The sequence below is a fragment of the Gouania willdenowi genome, chromosome 7 (assembly GCF_900634775.1).
Source record: "Gouania willdenowi chromosome 7, fGouWil2.1, whole genome shotgun sequence".
In the NCBI taxonomy this organism is placed as follows: Eukaryota; Metazoa; Chordata; class Actinopteri; order Blenniiformes; family Gobiesocidae; genus Gouania; species Gouania willdenowi.
In genome coordinates this window covers 13063717-13080365 of record NC_041050.1, presented here as the reverse complement: position 1 = coordinate 13080365, position 16649 = coordinate 13063717, and the positions used below count along the sequence as shown (strand labels likewise).

General features: G+C 38.9%; 1 protein-coding gene and 1 long non-coding RNA gene across 4 annotated transcripts in view; one reads left to right on the top strand and one right to left on the bottom strand.

Annotated features, from left to right (window-relative positions):
• Positions 1-413: 413 nt before the first annotated feature.
• Positions 414-16649, bottom strand: part of LOC114467146 (uncharacterized) — a 70636-nt gene continuing 54400 nt past the window's right edge. The window contains 6 exon segments of the mRNA XM_074783812.1: positions 414-3651; positions 3653-3704; positions 3747-4047; positions 8376-8440; positions 8443-8515; positions 15968-16129. Coding sequence (XP_074639913.1) covers positions 3510-3651; positions 3653-3704; positions 3747-4047; positions 8376-8440; positions 8443-8515; positions 15968-16129 — 795 coding nt within the window. The 3' untranslated portion in view covers positions 414-3509.
• Positions 3896-16099, top strand: LOC114467147 (uncharacterized). Of its 3 annotated transcripts, XR_003674496.1 has the most exons (5): positions 3896-4032; positions 5123-5239; positions 7640-7939; positions 8393-8544; positions 15978-16099. It is a non-coding gene; the product is annotated as an uncharacterized LOC114467147 (long non-coding RNA). The 3 variants fall into 3 exon arrangements; XR_003674494.1 differs by lacking the exon at positions 7640-7939; XR_003674495.1 differs by lacking the exons at positions 7640-7939; positions 15978-16099 and adding an exon at positions 13286-13339.

The window sequence follows — 16649 nt, the reverse complement described above, 5'->3', positions numbered from 1 at the left end:
CTCCAATGATTATTTCACCTTATTTGTTCTAATCTTCAAATCATTTGAGAGTAATAAAATAAAAACATTGATCATTTAACGTCCTTTTTTCAAATTCCAAACAGTGTGGGCAGGAACTGGTCCCCAGGCCAGCAGTTTAAAACCACTGCCTTTTACTGTATCCATCTTCTTTCATTGGATAAACAGCACAGTAAAATGTATTCACAATAGAATTCTGGTGGATATTTTTTTGACTGCTTTATGTATACTGAATTCACATCGTCTTAAGATAACTTTTGGTGAGATACTACAATCACATCTCATTTTATTTTTTTTATTTTTTTACTAACAAGATTTCATGCCAACACTTTTTAAACTGTCATAACTAAGATGAGCAAAAGGCAAAGCTATAATTGTGAAATAAAACAAAAGACTCCAAGTAAATGAAACACGTTATAATGTGCCACTTTATTAGAAAAGTAAAAACTCGCTGTTATATTTTATGAAGATTAATATAAAACATTACAATCTTCTGCATATCTGCACCGTCACACTATATTTCATTATATTTCATTCTTTTTTTTAACATAACCCTGTGCTTTTAGGACATACATTGGCTACAGCTGTCACAGCAGTATTGGCCCATAATTATATTCTGAAAACAAGTAACAAACAGCATTTTTGTATCTGCTAGGAAAGCTAGAGACAGTTTGCATCCACAAAGTACAACTCGTCAGTGATACCCATCTTTTTTTCCCCCCTTCAAAACAAATATACTGTATAATTTAATAATTACACTTGAACAACATCAGTACAGCAACAGAGTATTTTACACAATTACGTCATCATACTGTATTTGTGCATTGAAAATCTCGTTCGGTGTATAACTACGCTCAAAAAATGTATATGGGTGCTTACTCTTGGAATAAAGTAAATGTGTCACATCGGATGATCGGCAGGGAAGGAGGATTGTTTGTGTGTGTGATGGCGATTTACAGCCTGCATTGTTCAAGTGAAGCCTCAGGGGCTTGTTTAGCATTTCAGCTGTTGGCCATTTCTCATATCAGGCAGTAGTTGAGCCGTTGGTGCATTGTTGATATCAGACATAGGTTGGCCCGACCCACAGCGGCTAGGCTACCCCCTCTACAGCCTCCCATCTCTCCCTGAGTCCTTCAAAACTGGACATCAAAGGCCCCTACCCCGCACTGCCAGAGAGAAAGGTTGAAAAAAAAAAAATTGAGAATATAGCAGTAGAGAGAGGTGTGTGTTTGTTGAAGGAGGGTGGGTGAACACTGCTGGGGGAGGAAGTAGAATCGAGATTCCCTGAACTGGAAATGTACATGGCTAAAAGTTACCGTATGTGTTTCTGTGCTTGTCTGTGTGCACACGCAAACAAGTTTGAGTCGACAGAGGAAGCTCCATTGGGTCTCTGTCCATTTGCAATGATCCTTATCCGACTCACTGCTAGCTGTGCACCCCCTTTCCCCCCACCGCTCTCTCTTGCTCCAGCAGTGCAGTGAATAAACATCACTCAGGCCTAAACTCCCAGTGGCTTTTCTCTCTAGCTGTTTTTATTCTCCCCATTTCCTCTATGTGATGTTGTTCGGAGGTTAAAAGCTCTATGTAGCACATGGCAAAAAAAAAAAAAAAGCACAACAGAAAATATTAACAATCAATTAAGTAGCACAATATTTGTTTTTTATCTCCATATACAAAGCATGCACTTATTTGACCAAGCAGAAAAAACTTGCACCGACAACAGAAACATACTGTTTTCATGGCAGTGGTATGAGCTATTTAAACAATGGGTTGTTTATTTTTTTGAATTAGTACTCTAAAAAATAAATAGTGCAATAAAATACAGAGTGCTTTCATTTTTGACAAATATCCTGACACAGTAGCATGAATAATCTATGTCTAATCTCTCTAAACCCGTTTTATCAATGCATCGCTATCTCACTGTGAGATCATTTGAATGCTATCTTCATCTGGACACTTTAGTTACCTCTTCATCATTTATCCTTCATCCCATTTCATAAATATCTTAAATCTCTCTTTCTTTTTTTACATCCCCATATCTACATGGGAAATAGGTTGTTTATAATGGAAGCATACCTAGTACAGAGGATGAAGACAGAGGGTGGAGAAGGGCAACCCTCCAAAAGACTTTTTGCTCATAACTCTTATGTCCAGCTCTGTATTTTTCTTGGATTCCAAGCCTTCTGTTGCTATTTCAACCATTGGACTTAAGTCTAGGGAGCTATGAGGAGTTTCTGGCTTTGACTCAACTTCTGAAAGCGCTGAAGAACTATGCTGACATATGCCCCTTTGCAGCACTTTATTGCACAATGAACCCAGCAGTCCTGCAGCTGTCCAGCACAAAATTACAATTGTCATAAAATCTGGTGTTTACTAGACCCAGAAGACATGGCACATTAATGACTGAGGCTGAGGCATCCTGTACTATAGTCTGGATACGCTTCCTTTTCTCATTGGTTACAGTATTACAGTTTGGTTCATGCGCTGTTGTGAAATATGTCACTCTTATAGCTCTGGGGAATAGTCACTTAATGCTCCTGGCCTTAACTACCCCTTCACCCTCCATGACTCTGCCTAGTATGTTTGCGTTTTTGTGTAGGTGGGTGTTGGAACGAGTGTGTCAACATGCCTCGAGCTACAGATGTTTGTCCTTTTTGAATGTTGATTTTCCACGAATCCCTTTTTAGAATTTTAAGATGCACTGTCTTGTTATCATACGTGCCATAAGAGTTAACAGCTAATCAATGTAGGGCTGCAATGGTGTTCATAATTTGTAACTTGAAAACCTAAAACTTCACTTTTGTTGGCTGGTCTTCAATGTTTGACTCACAGACCACCTGTTTCAGATGTTTTCTAAAGTAAAAACCCTCACACATGTATGTTCATAGTAGATTAGTCATCTAAAACTACCGTTTAGGCATGTGTACATGTTTGAGTGTGTGTGTGTGTGTGTGTGTATAGTTGTGGCATTGTTAACTGTGTCTCTTCAACTCTTTACATAGCCAACACCAATGCTACCACAATCCTTTTTCAAGTGTGTTTCCACATGCATGCACATTTTTTCCCATACACATTAAAACGTGTTCTGTTCATTTTGTGAGTTTTTACCACATATTCTAATGGAGTGTTCATACAAAAATAAAGATATCATGGAAAATGATACACTTATAAGTAAGTATGAACAGTGACGCAATACTGTATATTGAAGAAGCATTTGTTTTTTTTGTTTTTTTTAAATGATTTGATTGTATTTGGTCCTTAATTCTGGTCTGGACAAGGCTTAGGCTGGTTCAGAAGTACAGACCAATGGATGCAAGTCTAAACCTGGATTAAGACCCTGTTTGTACCTGATGTCAACACAGAATGGATCCTGATGTAGTTTGGCGATAGAGGACCTTGTGTCTATGTACAGCAACCTGTTGGCTGGTGAACAAGGAGATCCTTGGACTATGTGCCAGTGGAATTTGGGGCCTTCCCCACCTGACAGCCAGCTACAGACCTGTGACATACATCTCCATCCCATCATTGAAGGTAAATATGGTGGTTGTGCCGGAGCTGTTGGCCCCTTGTTTTACATCGCTGATGGTCTCGTAGAAGTTTTCCCCACCGGGGACGCCTCTGACAGTGGGCAGGTGGTCCTGAGGCTGGAGCAGCTGTTGGTGTTGCTTGCTGTTGCTGTGGCGGTGCTGCTTCTTTTCTCTTCAACGTGGGCGCTACCCCTAAGCTACAGCGATTCTTTCTCTTCAACGTGGCGCTACCCCCTGCTGGGCTGTTGTTGGTTCCCTCCTGCTCACGTTTCCGGTGGCTATCAATACTTGCGTAGGCAGCTTCTGCCTCGGTTGCAGTGGTGGACCAGGACCTGTCTCCTCCCATCTCATAGCAGGGCTCCTCCTGGGAGCGAGCCTGGAGCTGGACTGCCTTGCCTCGACCCCGGGAACCCATGTTTCGTGGGAGGGTTTTTGCGCCACTGTGTTCCATGGGCGTCTTCTTCTTCTGACTTTTGCAGACGATGGAGTAAGTTTCTGCAATCTGAGCATACACGCAAAGCAGAGCAGAGTGTGTTCAGTTAATACGAGAGCAATCAATACAAGCCTTTGGATGACACCTTTAAAGTTACAATGTAGAAACATTACTTCACACACACAACTGGTTGAAAACATTTAAATAGAAAACTCTCTTTTCATTGGTTAGCTGTGAGTGTGTCTGTTAAATAAATACTTTTTTTCTGTTTATGATATAAATCGAGAAACGAGAAAGCAAATAATAAACGGTTAGATTGTGTGTGAGTCTGCAAGTGTGTGCATATACGCAGAAGTGTGCTCAAGTATTGACTGAGCTTGCTCTGTGCTGTAACCTGACCTATTTCAACAGGCAGGATAAGAGGGAGTAAACAGTGTTATCAGCCTCCAAGGCAGAGCTGGCTCTGCAGTGGAAGGACCTGTTAAATTTTCACTATAACTGCTGTGGCAACTGAACACCGAGGTATAGCACGAGGGGTCTGATGATTTGCCAATATTGTGTTTATTGCTGAACTTTGATCTAATTTCATGTGCTTGAATACAAACAAAACTTTTGAGTTTTCATTGATTTATTAATGGAAGCTGCATGGTGACTTTGAACTTGTGCAAATGAAAGGGCTCATATTTACGCCTTTAGGTTTTCATATCTGCGACTCAATGCTGAAAGACCTGCACTGGATGAGGTTTTCAAGGACATTTAGATAAACCCCATTTCTGTGTCAAAATTCTGCACTAAGCGCACGAGAGCAGAAAATTGTGGGATATAGTAATGTTTAACTTCCATTTTCAAGCCCTGAATAGTGACTCTTCTTCTTTATGAGCCTAAATAACAATAACACATGCATTCAAATATACTTTTTTGTTTTGATCCTATTCCAAAAGCTAAATCCTGAAAACACAAAACTCTTTCCCATTTTATGTATTTACCATGTAATTACTTTTGCTGTTTAAATTTCCTTTACATTCTATGTGATGCATGCATGTGTGGTTGTTACATTTTGGCAAAAAAAGAGAAAAAAAATGCTTATTACGGGTACAGAACTGCCATTCTCTGTGACTCTTGTTTTCTGCCTCTTTCGTTCCAGCGCCTCTCCACCCTCATACAAGCCCTGCCCCCACAAATCTCTTGTATCTATGACCTTTTTGGATAAACAAAGACTCTGGCGTGTGCTTTACGGGTGTACACACAATGTGCAGTGAATGTAAGTACAGACACATGTATATGTGTGCAAACACACTTTGCAGTTCTGTGCAGCTGAGGAAGGAAGTCACAAGATGATGAGGATTTCAAAACTGGGCTGCAGCTGTTGAGGAAGCTTGTGTATTGTTTGTTTTCTTTGCCTCACCCCATCCGTCTGCACTTTTTTTTCCTCTCTTAAAAACCTGCCAAAAAGTCAAAGGCTTCAACTTCCCATTAACATAGATGAAAACTAAAAAAAAATAACAGAAACATTTGCGTATGATCATCTATATTTTTCTACATGTTGTTTCCAAGTTCTTCTATTCATCGGGTAAGACATGTTTTGTGCAACGTGATTGGTTGACGAGGGCAGCGCCTCCGAAAAAGCCACAGAGGGAGTGGAGAGCGGCACAAGAGGGAGGAGATTGAGCTGCAAGTAGAAATTCAACACCTTTGTACAGCAGCAACTGACAAACTCCAGAGGATAGATAGCATATGGGCAAGTTAGGGCAACCACAAACTCGTGAATGGAAAAACACAGCAACTAAGAAAGAGAATGTTGTTTGCGAAAGGAAAAAAAAAAAAAAGTGTTTGAAAGAAAGAAAATTGGGAGGAGAATGTAGAAAGTAGTCAAGGCCAGAACCTCTGTGTGCCAGAGGAGGAGTTAAACAAGAGCGACAGAGCACAGACTTAACCCCGTGTTCTCCAATAGACAGTGAAACTTGTTAAAACGGCAAAGAACTGAGTAGAGACTTTCAAACTGCTTATTAAGTTCACTTCACTGCGTTCAATTAGGAGGAAATATTACTTTTGTCTACATAAAAATCTGCTAACTGGTGTTATTTGTTTGTGTTTCAAAATAGAGACCTATACACTGACAATACATCAATGAAGGTGATCATGGAAAGCATTGATTAACCTGACACCAATGATAGATGGTGCTCTGTTTGTACGCCAGCTGCCTCTGAAACTTCCAAACCTACAAAGAAGTCTCTCTTATACTAGGGAAAGCATTGAGCAGAGAAAAGGGGTGTAGCAGTGACCTGGGGTGGAGTTGCTACATGTGGAAACGCATGTGCTCAAGTATGTGACATGATTGACACGTGCAAGTGTGAGTGCTTTCCCCTTCCACCAGCAGCTAATTGTGTTTCTCAGTGAAATTGTGCCAGGATATTGATTACAGAGGTTTGGACCTAAGGTTTAGGCCTACACTCTGACCCCTGTACTGACGCAAGGTTAAGTCCAATGGACTTGATTTATAAAACGCTTTTATAACCAACGAGGATGTCCCAAAGCACTTCACAATATCAACTACTTCACACACCAATGGGACTGAGCTGCCAAGCAAGGCACTAGTCGACCATTGGGAGCAACTTAGGGTTAAGTGTCTTGCCCAAGGACACTTCGACACATTGGCCACGTTTACATGGGAGCTTTAATTCCTCTTTAAAGCAGAATAAAAGTAAATTGTACAAACTGTCACAAATGCCGTGAAGTGTCACAAAGCCACTTGTGTACAGACATTAAACATTTTATTCACTAACTATAGATAGATGGGCCACAGGCCGGTTGAGTTTGAGAAATGGGAAAGTTTTGAGCAGGAGAACCGGCTACGGCGCAGAACAAAACATCAGAACCACCAAAAGCAGGAACATTTGTTTCTGCTCCATTATTGAATGTTGTGAAAGAGCAGGAAGAGAACGCACTCGCTTTCAACAATAGATGAGATTCTCTTCTTCTCATTTCTTCTTGTCTGATGAGAGAAGGGTCTATTCCATTAACAGTGCCCCCAATTGACTATCACATGCAACTGCATCAGAGGCTGTTTGCAGCAGATCACATACAAGCCTAATCAAGCTGATAGAATTATCAGCTGTTCTCTGCCCATTTGGCCCAGGTCTGGTTCTATACCAGTGTGAAAAGCAGCCTTAGATAGGTAGTGGTTAGGATTAGAGGTTAGGGCTGGGGTTGGGCATGTAGTAGGTGTGGTTGAAATCCAGTAGTTCTGCAGAAAATAAATCATTTTCAACACAACACCCACCACACGTGTCAAAAGAAATGTGTCAGGTAAATTACCTCAGAGTAAAATGACCTCAGATGACATGACAACAGTCATGAAGAGAGCACATTACAAAAAATACAATGTAATAAGGAAAGGTTGAAAGGTTGTACCAACCTGTTCGATGAGCTGCAAATATCAGTCTCAGAATAATTCAAAGAGCGCAGACAGTTTTAATCACAGGACAATGAAGTTTGACGGGGGAACGGAGCAAGTTTTGCATCTCTGTAGTCCAGCTTTATCCACTTCAGATAAGAATATGAGGAGATTTTTGAGCAAACACACAATCAGCACTTTCTCAACACAGATCCAAGGCCATCCATCAATCCATCCATTTTCTGACCCGTTTGTTCCTTTTTTCAGGGTCGTGGGGGTTCTGCTGGTGCCTATAGCCAGCTCTCATTGGGCATTTGGTGAGGGTACAACCCTGGACAGGCTCCAGTCCATCGCAGAGCAACACAAACAAAGGCAACCTCTCACACTCACATTCACTCCTACAGGCAATTTAGAGACTCCAATCAACCTAACAGTCATGTTTTTGGATTGTGGGAGGAGGCCAGAGTACCTGGAGAAAACTCACGCAAGCACGGGGAGAACATGCAAACTCCAAACAGAAAGGACCCAAGTGTCCACCCCAGGGCTTGAACCCAGGACCTTCTTGCTGTGAGGCATTTCCTAACAATATGTGTGATCAAAGAGTTTTCTGCTAATGTCAACCAATTTTATCATCCAAGGCTGATGTGTCCAATTGTTTCCTGAAAACAATTGATAATTATCAGGCCGCAGTTGACCCTCATGCCTCATGTCCAATCTGTTGGACTGGACGTTAAAGGCAGATTAAAAAAAAGGGGGGTGGTGATTGGGATCAGGGTTCAAGCATAAAGTGGGGGTGGGAGTGAGGGATCCATGTAACGTACCTCCAGCAGTAAGAAGAAACCTCGTATGACAGGCAGGTCACAGGGCAGCGCTGTTATGACGGCGTGTCTAATCAAATGGGCGCCCCCGTTGATAAACACAAAAGCAATCAGAGAACGTGCTGTCTGTCCATCTGCTTGTTGTCTTTCCGGTCACACACTGGCACGCACACACACACAGCTACACTACCTCTTTTTGCAGTTGGGGGTGATGGGTGCCCCTGTCCATTCTCTCCACGATGCGGAGGCGGTGCAAGGTGATGATGTCATCATCTTCTGGAGGCTTCCAGATGTACTGCTCACCGTTACCCATGAAAACGGCCTCCTGATAACAACACAGGACAAGTAACGCTGGTAAGCAAATGCAAAATGCTTCAAGTCTTCTACAAGTGATGTCAGACAATGTCATCTGAGACATGTTCTGCAAAGAAATAAGGAACTCCATACAGATAAACAGTTTATTATTGATAAAGCACATAGTGGCTCACACTTTATCATGCTACATCATCATTGCACCCATTTTTATTACCGTAAACTACTTGTTGTGTGTTCAGTGAAAAGTTACAAGATTACTAGTCTTTACATTAACAGGATTTTTGGGCCGATCACCGATCACTAATCAGTGACTTTAAAAAAAACAATAACCGATCACCGATCCGATCATATGATTTCAGGTTGTTTTTTTAATAACAACCTGAATAAAGAAAACAATCGCGCACACACACACACACACACACACACACACACACACACACACACACACACACACACACACACACACACACAAACACACACACACACCAGTCCCCGCTTCAGAGCCAGTAGACTGGGGAAGAAGTCCGGTGCTCAGCCGCTCCGCTCGACATTTTTGCCGTTCACTCATAGGTTTTCACCTTTGTGCGCAAATACGAGTGAAATAAAGCCGTGTCATGTAAAGCAAACAACTCTTGTAAATGAGACGGATAAAACAATGCAATGGGAGCATCTACAGAAAGTTATTATTATTATAGTTATTATTATGTCATTGATCGGATCGGCAAATTAAGACATTACAACCAATCACATTAACTGCATTAAATGCAAAATATTGGCCGATCCAATAAGTGTAAAACCTAAAGATTACAATTTATTTCACAGACACTTGCATCCAAAGCGATGTACAACACTATCAGTTAGGGTTAAGGGACTTGCTCAAAGATCTCCTGCTGACAGACTGTGAGTGATGACTGAATCAGTGTAAATGTTGCTAAAACAACATCATTGTTCACCTCTACCTAAATTATATGTAAGGCTTGTGTTGAACAAAAATGATATGAACCTTCTGATCCCGTAATGCAACCTTTTACAAATACTGACAAATGAGTCAAGACGCCAATTTGGTGACTCATGAAATACGAGTACAGTGGTATGAACAAATGTATTGGCCTAAATTTAAGTACAGATATAGAAACACTGTGCTCACACTATTGGTTCTAAACCAGGAGAGGTGGCCATTAGGGATGGTGAGATTATTACCAGGCTAAATAAAAGTGGGTGCAGTAATTTTTGCACTGTACCAGACTGGTGATGAGAAGTGGGAGGTGAAATCTGAGCACCGATCACAATAAACATCAACTATGGCCTAGTCTAACCTTGAGGTCATGACTGAGAATAAGACTCCAGTTAATGCTGGCATGGAGTCAAAATGCCTCCCCCTGGTTTTCTGTCTTTGGTGGTGTACCAAGCAAAGCCAAGTGGAACACGACACCATGGTTAGCACAGGAAATACTGCAAAGATGATGTCTCCCTGTAGGTCTGGGATTGACATGGGATCCCATAGGATGAGCCAGATGAAGTTGGGAGGACTGGGATGTAATTTTAACCTCTAGAGTGAATTAATGTCAAAAAGGTTCAATCAGGTCCAGAGCCTTAACTAGAGGAGACGGACTCAAGTTAGCTAAATGGTGGTGTCTGTCAGAGGAACAAAGTTATGGAATACACTTCCAGAAAGCATCAAAAACTGTGGCAATTACCCAACCTTCAAGCTGTTCTTGGCTCTTTTAACACCGGAGAATTGTGGGTTTTTTTATTGTAAAAAGTACATGTGGTATCATGTTTTCTGTCATTAGTCAGATGAATGTTTGTCTAATTGTGCCATGTTAAATAGTATTGATCAACTGTACGTTATATAACATTTACCTGCCCTAGGACAACGGGTGAAATTTAGCTGTTGTGTTAACTCCGGCATATTCCTGTTTACGCTGTTTGCTGAAACAAATTAATAAATACACAAATTAAATAGTTCATTAAAAAAAATGAGTCATTTAATGCCTTAGGCCTGCATGGTTTTCAGTGATATCGGTTTCACTTTTTAAAAACGCATTGAAATACTTATTCTAAGATGATACTGTTACTATAATACACAGGAATGTCAAACATATTTTAGTTCAGCAGCCAAATATGTACACGTTTGATCTCAAAAGGGGCCTTTAGTTAGATTTTAGTTAGGAAAAACAAGTACAGTTAGGTCCATATATATTAGGACACAAACACAAGTTTTATTTTATATTTTAACCTGTTTAATAAAACATATTCCAATTTAGAGCTGAATGATTAATTGCATTTGCGATATTATCGCGATATCGTGAAATGCAATTTTTTAATCACAAAGGCTGCACTTTTTTCTTTTATTAATTTTCTTTTATTTATTTTTCTTGTCCTGTCTTCTACTGTCCTGTTAAGTTAAGAGAGTGTTTAAGAAGTGCAGCCCACATGTCCACAAGTTTCATGAAACGTGAAGTTGGTTAGATATGTTGAAGAGGTAAAGCCACCGATTCCTTGTTGTTTATTGCTTGAGTTCATTGAAAAATACATGACAAGAGGCCCTTGAAAAAATAATCGCATATTAAATCGCAATATTGAGGAAAAAAAATCGCAAATTACATTATTTTCCAAAATCTTCAGCCCTATTCTAATTATAGTTATATAATGGACATGGACATAAAGTGCAGACTTTCAGGGTAAACTTGGGAGAGAAAGGCCCACAAACAAACAGCAACTCTAAGCTGCTGCAGTAATGGCCTGGCAGAGCATTAAAAAGGAGGAAACCCAGCGTCTGGTGATGTTCATGAGCTCAAGCCTACAGTCAGTCATTGCCATCAAAGAGTTCACAACCAAGTATTAGAAAACAACTTTTTATTTTCAGTAATTTAGTTTACCTAACTACTTTTGAGCCCCTGATAAAAAGGGATTGTGTTTAACGAATGTTTTTAGTTCTTCAGATTTTTATTCAATCTTTTTGTTTAACCCACTGAATTAAAGCTGAAAGTCTGCACTTCAACTGCATCTAAGTTGTTTAATAAAAAAGTTATTTTGGTACTGTACACCAGTGTTTCCCAAGCTTTTTTGTCTCATGTACCCCCCGAGGCCTCTCTTCTGATTAGGAGAACCCCTTCGTCACTCCAATTTAGTAACCTTTCTTGTTTTATTTACATGTTGGTAATAGCTTGAAAATGTCAACCTGTATGTTTAACCCACACTAAATATCAATTTTGTGTACTACAATTATTGTATAGCAGAGAATATATTTACCTCAATTTTTAGTAATAACATGTTAGTAACATTTTAGTAGGACATTAAGGCCACAATATTGTTTATTTCATTAATGCAGTTTATTGTCAACGGGTGGAAAAGCTGTTGGATGAACATGTACAGTGTCTGAAATAGGCTTAAAAATGACTCAGCATGTTGGAAATAGATTCATCAATGTTTCCAAGTACCCCCTACAATGTGTTCAAGTACCCCTAGGGGTACACTTACCCCTGGTTGGGAACCACTGCTGTACACAACCAAAATTAAAAAAATGTTGTCTGTCCAAATATATGTGTACCTAACTGTATTTTTAACATAAATGTGCCCTGGTTTGCTCTTCCTTAAATTTTATATAAAGTATGTAAGGCACCAACAATATCCAAGCAATAAGTGACAGGTATCAGTCCCTGCAGGATCTTCCCTTTACATTTCCTTGGCTTTGTTTTTGTGTCCCAAGAAGATTGCAGAAGTTCTTTTAACAATTTGAGATTCAAAATAACTGCCATCATGTGATATAAGCCTGGGAAAACTGTGAGCCCTGCTGGTTTGTATCTTTACCAGATATTTTTAGTTATTCTATCGGTAACGATGATGACTGGTGTGGGTTTGCAAGTCAAATAAACACAGCAAAAAATAAAAAAATGAAAAATTCCCAATTAATTTTCTGTCCCTGCTGGTGATCCGAACCAATTTGTAGCCAACAAGAAAACACACAGCGGTGTGTGTACATGAGACCAAGAAAGCTGTTATGCATTCCTCCTGGGTAGTGAAAGTGAGTCATGGAAGCTGAAAGGAGTAAATGGCTTCAATATGAGCGTGTTGTTCATCCCACTCTAGTTGCTGGCTACCTGTTAGCTGCTCCTAGACTGACTTGATGACAAATTCAGCTGAAACACACACACACACACACACACACACTCATGTGCATCCATGCACACACAACTGGCTGGGCAGCCTGCCAAGCTGTTACATAATCTATCTCACCCCTCTAATACCTGCTGTGCTCTGTAGTATAAAGGGGACATAAAACACAAACACACGTACAGTACGCGCACGACACACACGAACAAGGACTTATCTTACACAGATAAAAGGCACAGGTCAGCAACTAAGCAGACATCTACAGCTGAGGAGCAAAAAAACAAAATCATCAATCTTCTATAATAAAAAAAAAAGGCAGTGGTTTAATGCTCCGTCAAAACACACACACATTAAAAAGACAGTGAGCCAGTAAACCAATACGGAAACAATGATCACCGTCAGACAATAGTCCATTTGGTTGATTCCAATGGCCAAATAAAACACTTTTGTATTCATAATATATTTAGTGTCCAGTGGTTACCCACAGGACATGAGTCTCCCCAGGGGATAAAAAAATCCCTGATTCCTAATACCAGAGGCTATATAGATATATATATATAAATGGAAAGAGTGCCCACTGGTGGTTAACTGACAGGGTTACAGCATATGGAGGAATATGTGTTGTTGTGTCTTTAACATTGGTTTCTTGTCCTCTGCTCTTTAGCTTTTATTAGTGTTGTGTTCAAAACCACACTATCCGAGACCAAGACTTGCCCGAGACCAGAATGCACCAAGACCAAGACTTCCGGGACCCGAGACCGAGTCAAGACCAAGACCGAGACAAGCCGAGACCGAAACCAAGACCATAAACATTTTTTTTTTTAAATTAAAAAAATTATATAAATAAATAAAATTATGACAAGGTTCGACATTTAAATAACATTCTCTCTTGCAGGTGCCTGCAAAAAATTAACAAAAATATTAAAACTGCTACTGATAAATTCACGATTATTCTACATATTTGAAAACAAGATTTTTATGTCAGCTGAATGTACAGCAAGTGTTTAAAAGTATTTCTGCAAAGAAATAACATGGCTGGTCACCTACACACCGCAGAGTGTTTCCTCTTTGCTGTGCTTTTACAAATGTATTCTTTGTGGTTCGTGAAACCTAATTTCACAACCAACATGTTAGCGGACATGTTCAGCTCCCGCCTCTCTTTCCTGCTTCTGTGTGTGTGTGTGTGTGTGTGTGTCACACACATCACTCAGTCACATTAAGGAAGGTTGAGGTCATTATACGGGGTGGATTAAAGAATGAATAAAGGATCATTTTATTCCGTTCTTCTCCTTTAGTTTAAAAATAGCAGGAATTAGTGCTGGTCTTGAACGGTCTTGAGGGACAATCCAGAGTCCGAGACAAGACCGAGTCAAAATGCTTCAGAGTCCGAGACAAGACCGAGACCTTTAAAAGACCGGTCTCGACTACTACAACACTAGCTTTTATGCTCAACATGTGAAATGACTGGCTTTTCAATGCTTTTGTTTCATCTAAGTTTGATTATTCTAACATATTCACCTGTCTTCATGGGACTGCTGCATCAAGGGTTGGGGCCAATTACATTTTCAGTTACAATTACATCTTTAATTATCCATATTCAATTACAACTCAATTACAATTATGGTGAGCAGCATCAATTACAATTAAAATTATGACTATTATTTTCTCCCCAAAAGTCACTTACAATTACGTTCTCAATTACTAAAGTTCAATTTCAACTAATCAAATCAGAATCAGACATAATCACTGAGCCTGTAATAAATAAGCCCATAAAACATATTTTTCCTCGTGTGTTAGCTTTTTGTTAGCATCTATTATAATAACGGGTCATGTCTTGAGTCTTAAACACAAAAAAACATTATCTCGTGGTTACCTTATTAGCCTTCCTAATCAATGAAGATATATACAGTGTATATATATATATATATATATAAGTTTTTTAATCGTGAAAAACTTGATATGAAACACATTTTAATAATTATTAACTATGTATGTGTAAGATATAAAACTACAACATGGTTCCCCAGTTTTGTGTTTTAATTAAATAGTTGTTTTTATAGAATTGCCATGTCAATTACAATTACGAAGTCAATTATCTGAACCCAATTACAATTCAATTATGATTACAACAGCAATAACCCAACGCTGGTTGCAGCTCGGCTTTTGAATAAGTCTCCTTAACGCGCTGGTTCCCAACCTTTTTTGGATCGTGACCCCATTTTGATATCAATCATTTCTGGCGACCCCAAAGACATTTTTTTCTAGAACTTTTACTTTTTGGTCTTGTCTGTTATACTGTATTGTGACAATGACGTGACACTTAAACATAATGTCCAATTACATTTCTTTTCGTTAAACTTAGAATATATGCCCTCACTAAGATTTGTTTTAAACAAATATTATTTACTAAATTACTTCTGTCATTCATCCTGTTATTCAAAGCGTCAAAATATCATGTGGTGCGACTGTCTTTTGAAAAAATCTTTGAAATTACTCTAAAAAATCTATTCAAATTTATTTTCTGCCCTTTTTTTAGTTTTTAGTCCTACATAAGATTTCAAAGTATTTCTATTTTTATTTCCATCATAACATTCATGCAAACCTTGCCCATTGATGCCCATTTTATGAAAAAAAATCCTCATGTGTCATTGACACTACAAATACAGAGTGGTTACAATTAATGACGAGTTGTTGTTGTCAGCTCAGATTTTTTTTTAACTGCATTTTATTATTATCATTATTATTATTATTATTATTATTATTTTATGAACTAGATATATTTTTTGACAAAGTGAAAGTATAGAATACAGTTGTTTCAGTTTGTGTTGTTTTAATTTGAAAAACTAGCTAAAAAAAATTCCAAAATGTATTTCTAATCATTTCAGGTGACCCCATTTAAACTCCAGCTGACCCCACATGGGGTCCCGATCCTAAGTTTGAAAAACCCTGCCATAACTGCTTAATTTTCTGAAATTGATTATCTATCTATCCATCTATCTATCTATCCATCTATCTATCATCTATATATCCATCTATATGTCCATCTATCTATCTATCTATCTATCTATCTATCTATCTATCTATCTATCTATCTATCTATCTATCTATCTATCTATCTATCTATCTATCTATCTATCCATCTATATATCCATCTATCTGTCTACCCATCTATCTATTTTATGGCCTCTACTCCTAAAATGATAATCCTTTAAAAGGCAGCTCAAGACCTGTTCTTTTATTGCTTTTGTTGTGTAATTGTGTGTGGGTTTTAATGCTTTATTGTAGTTTTCTTCTCAATGTGACTTCTGTGAGACACTTTGTGACATCGATCCAATGACTTCTCTACCTTTGGGAAGGAGTGCAGGTGGAACGGCTCCAACGGTTTGCGTGGAAGCTCCTGGCTGCGATGCAGAGGAGGAGGGGCAGTGGAGGGTGAATCGCTCACGCTCGATTGGCTGTCGGATTGGCTGTCGCCGCCGTTATTTTCCTTTCTGTTTATCTTGTCCACCTGATTTTTGAAAAATAGGTGAAAACATTGTATTTTGAGAAAAAAAACTACATGCATTAAAAGTCACGTTCATAGACACGACTTTGTATTTTTAGTTATACAGGGACATTAAAAGTTCATGTCAGCAGTGTTCGTTTTGGTTTACTTTTCTAATTAAAATGTCATTTATTTGTGGGGGCCCTTTAATGCAAAAAGATTGAGTTCAGTTTTAGTTTAGTTTGAACTCAATTGTAAATGAATTATAGTCAAGTCATTCTGTTGGGGATTCAGCCAACTTCTGGTTGACATCATGTTCTGTTCCTTTACACTAACTCAAAGTTAGCCACTGATTGGACAAAACAGTTTGGATTAATTATAGTTTAAACTTTTTTTTATGTAAAAAGCATGTTTTTTTTTAGAGTTTTAGTCATTCTGCATTTGTTCGTCTCTAAATCCTATGAAAAAACTATTTGTTGGCACTTTTAACACTTAAATGCAAGATATTTGGGATATAAATTTGAAAATAATTTGTTGCTGAATT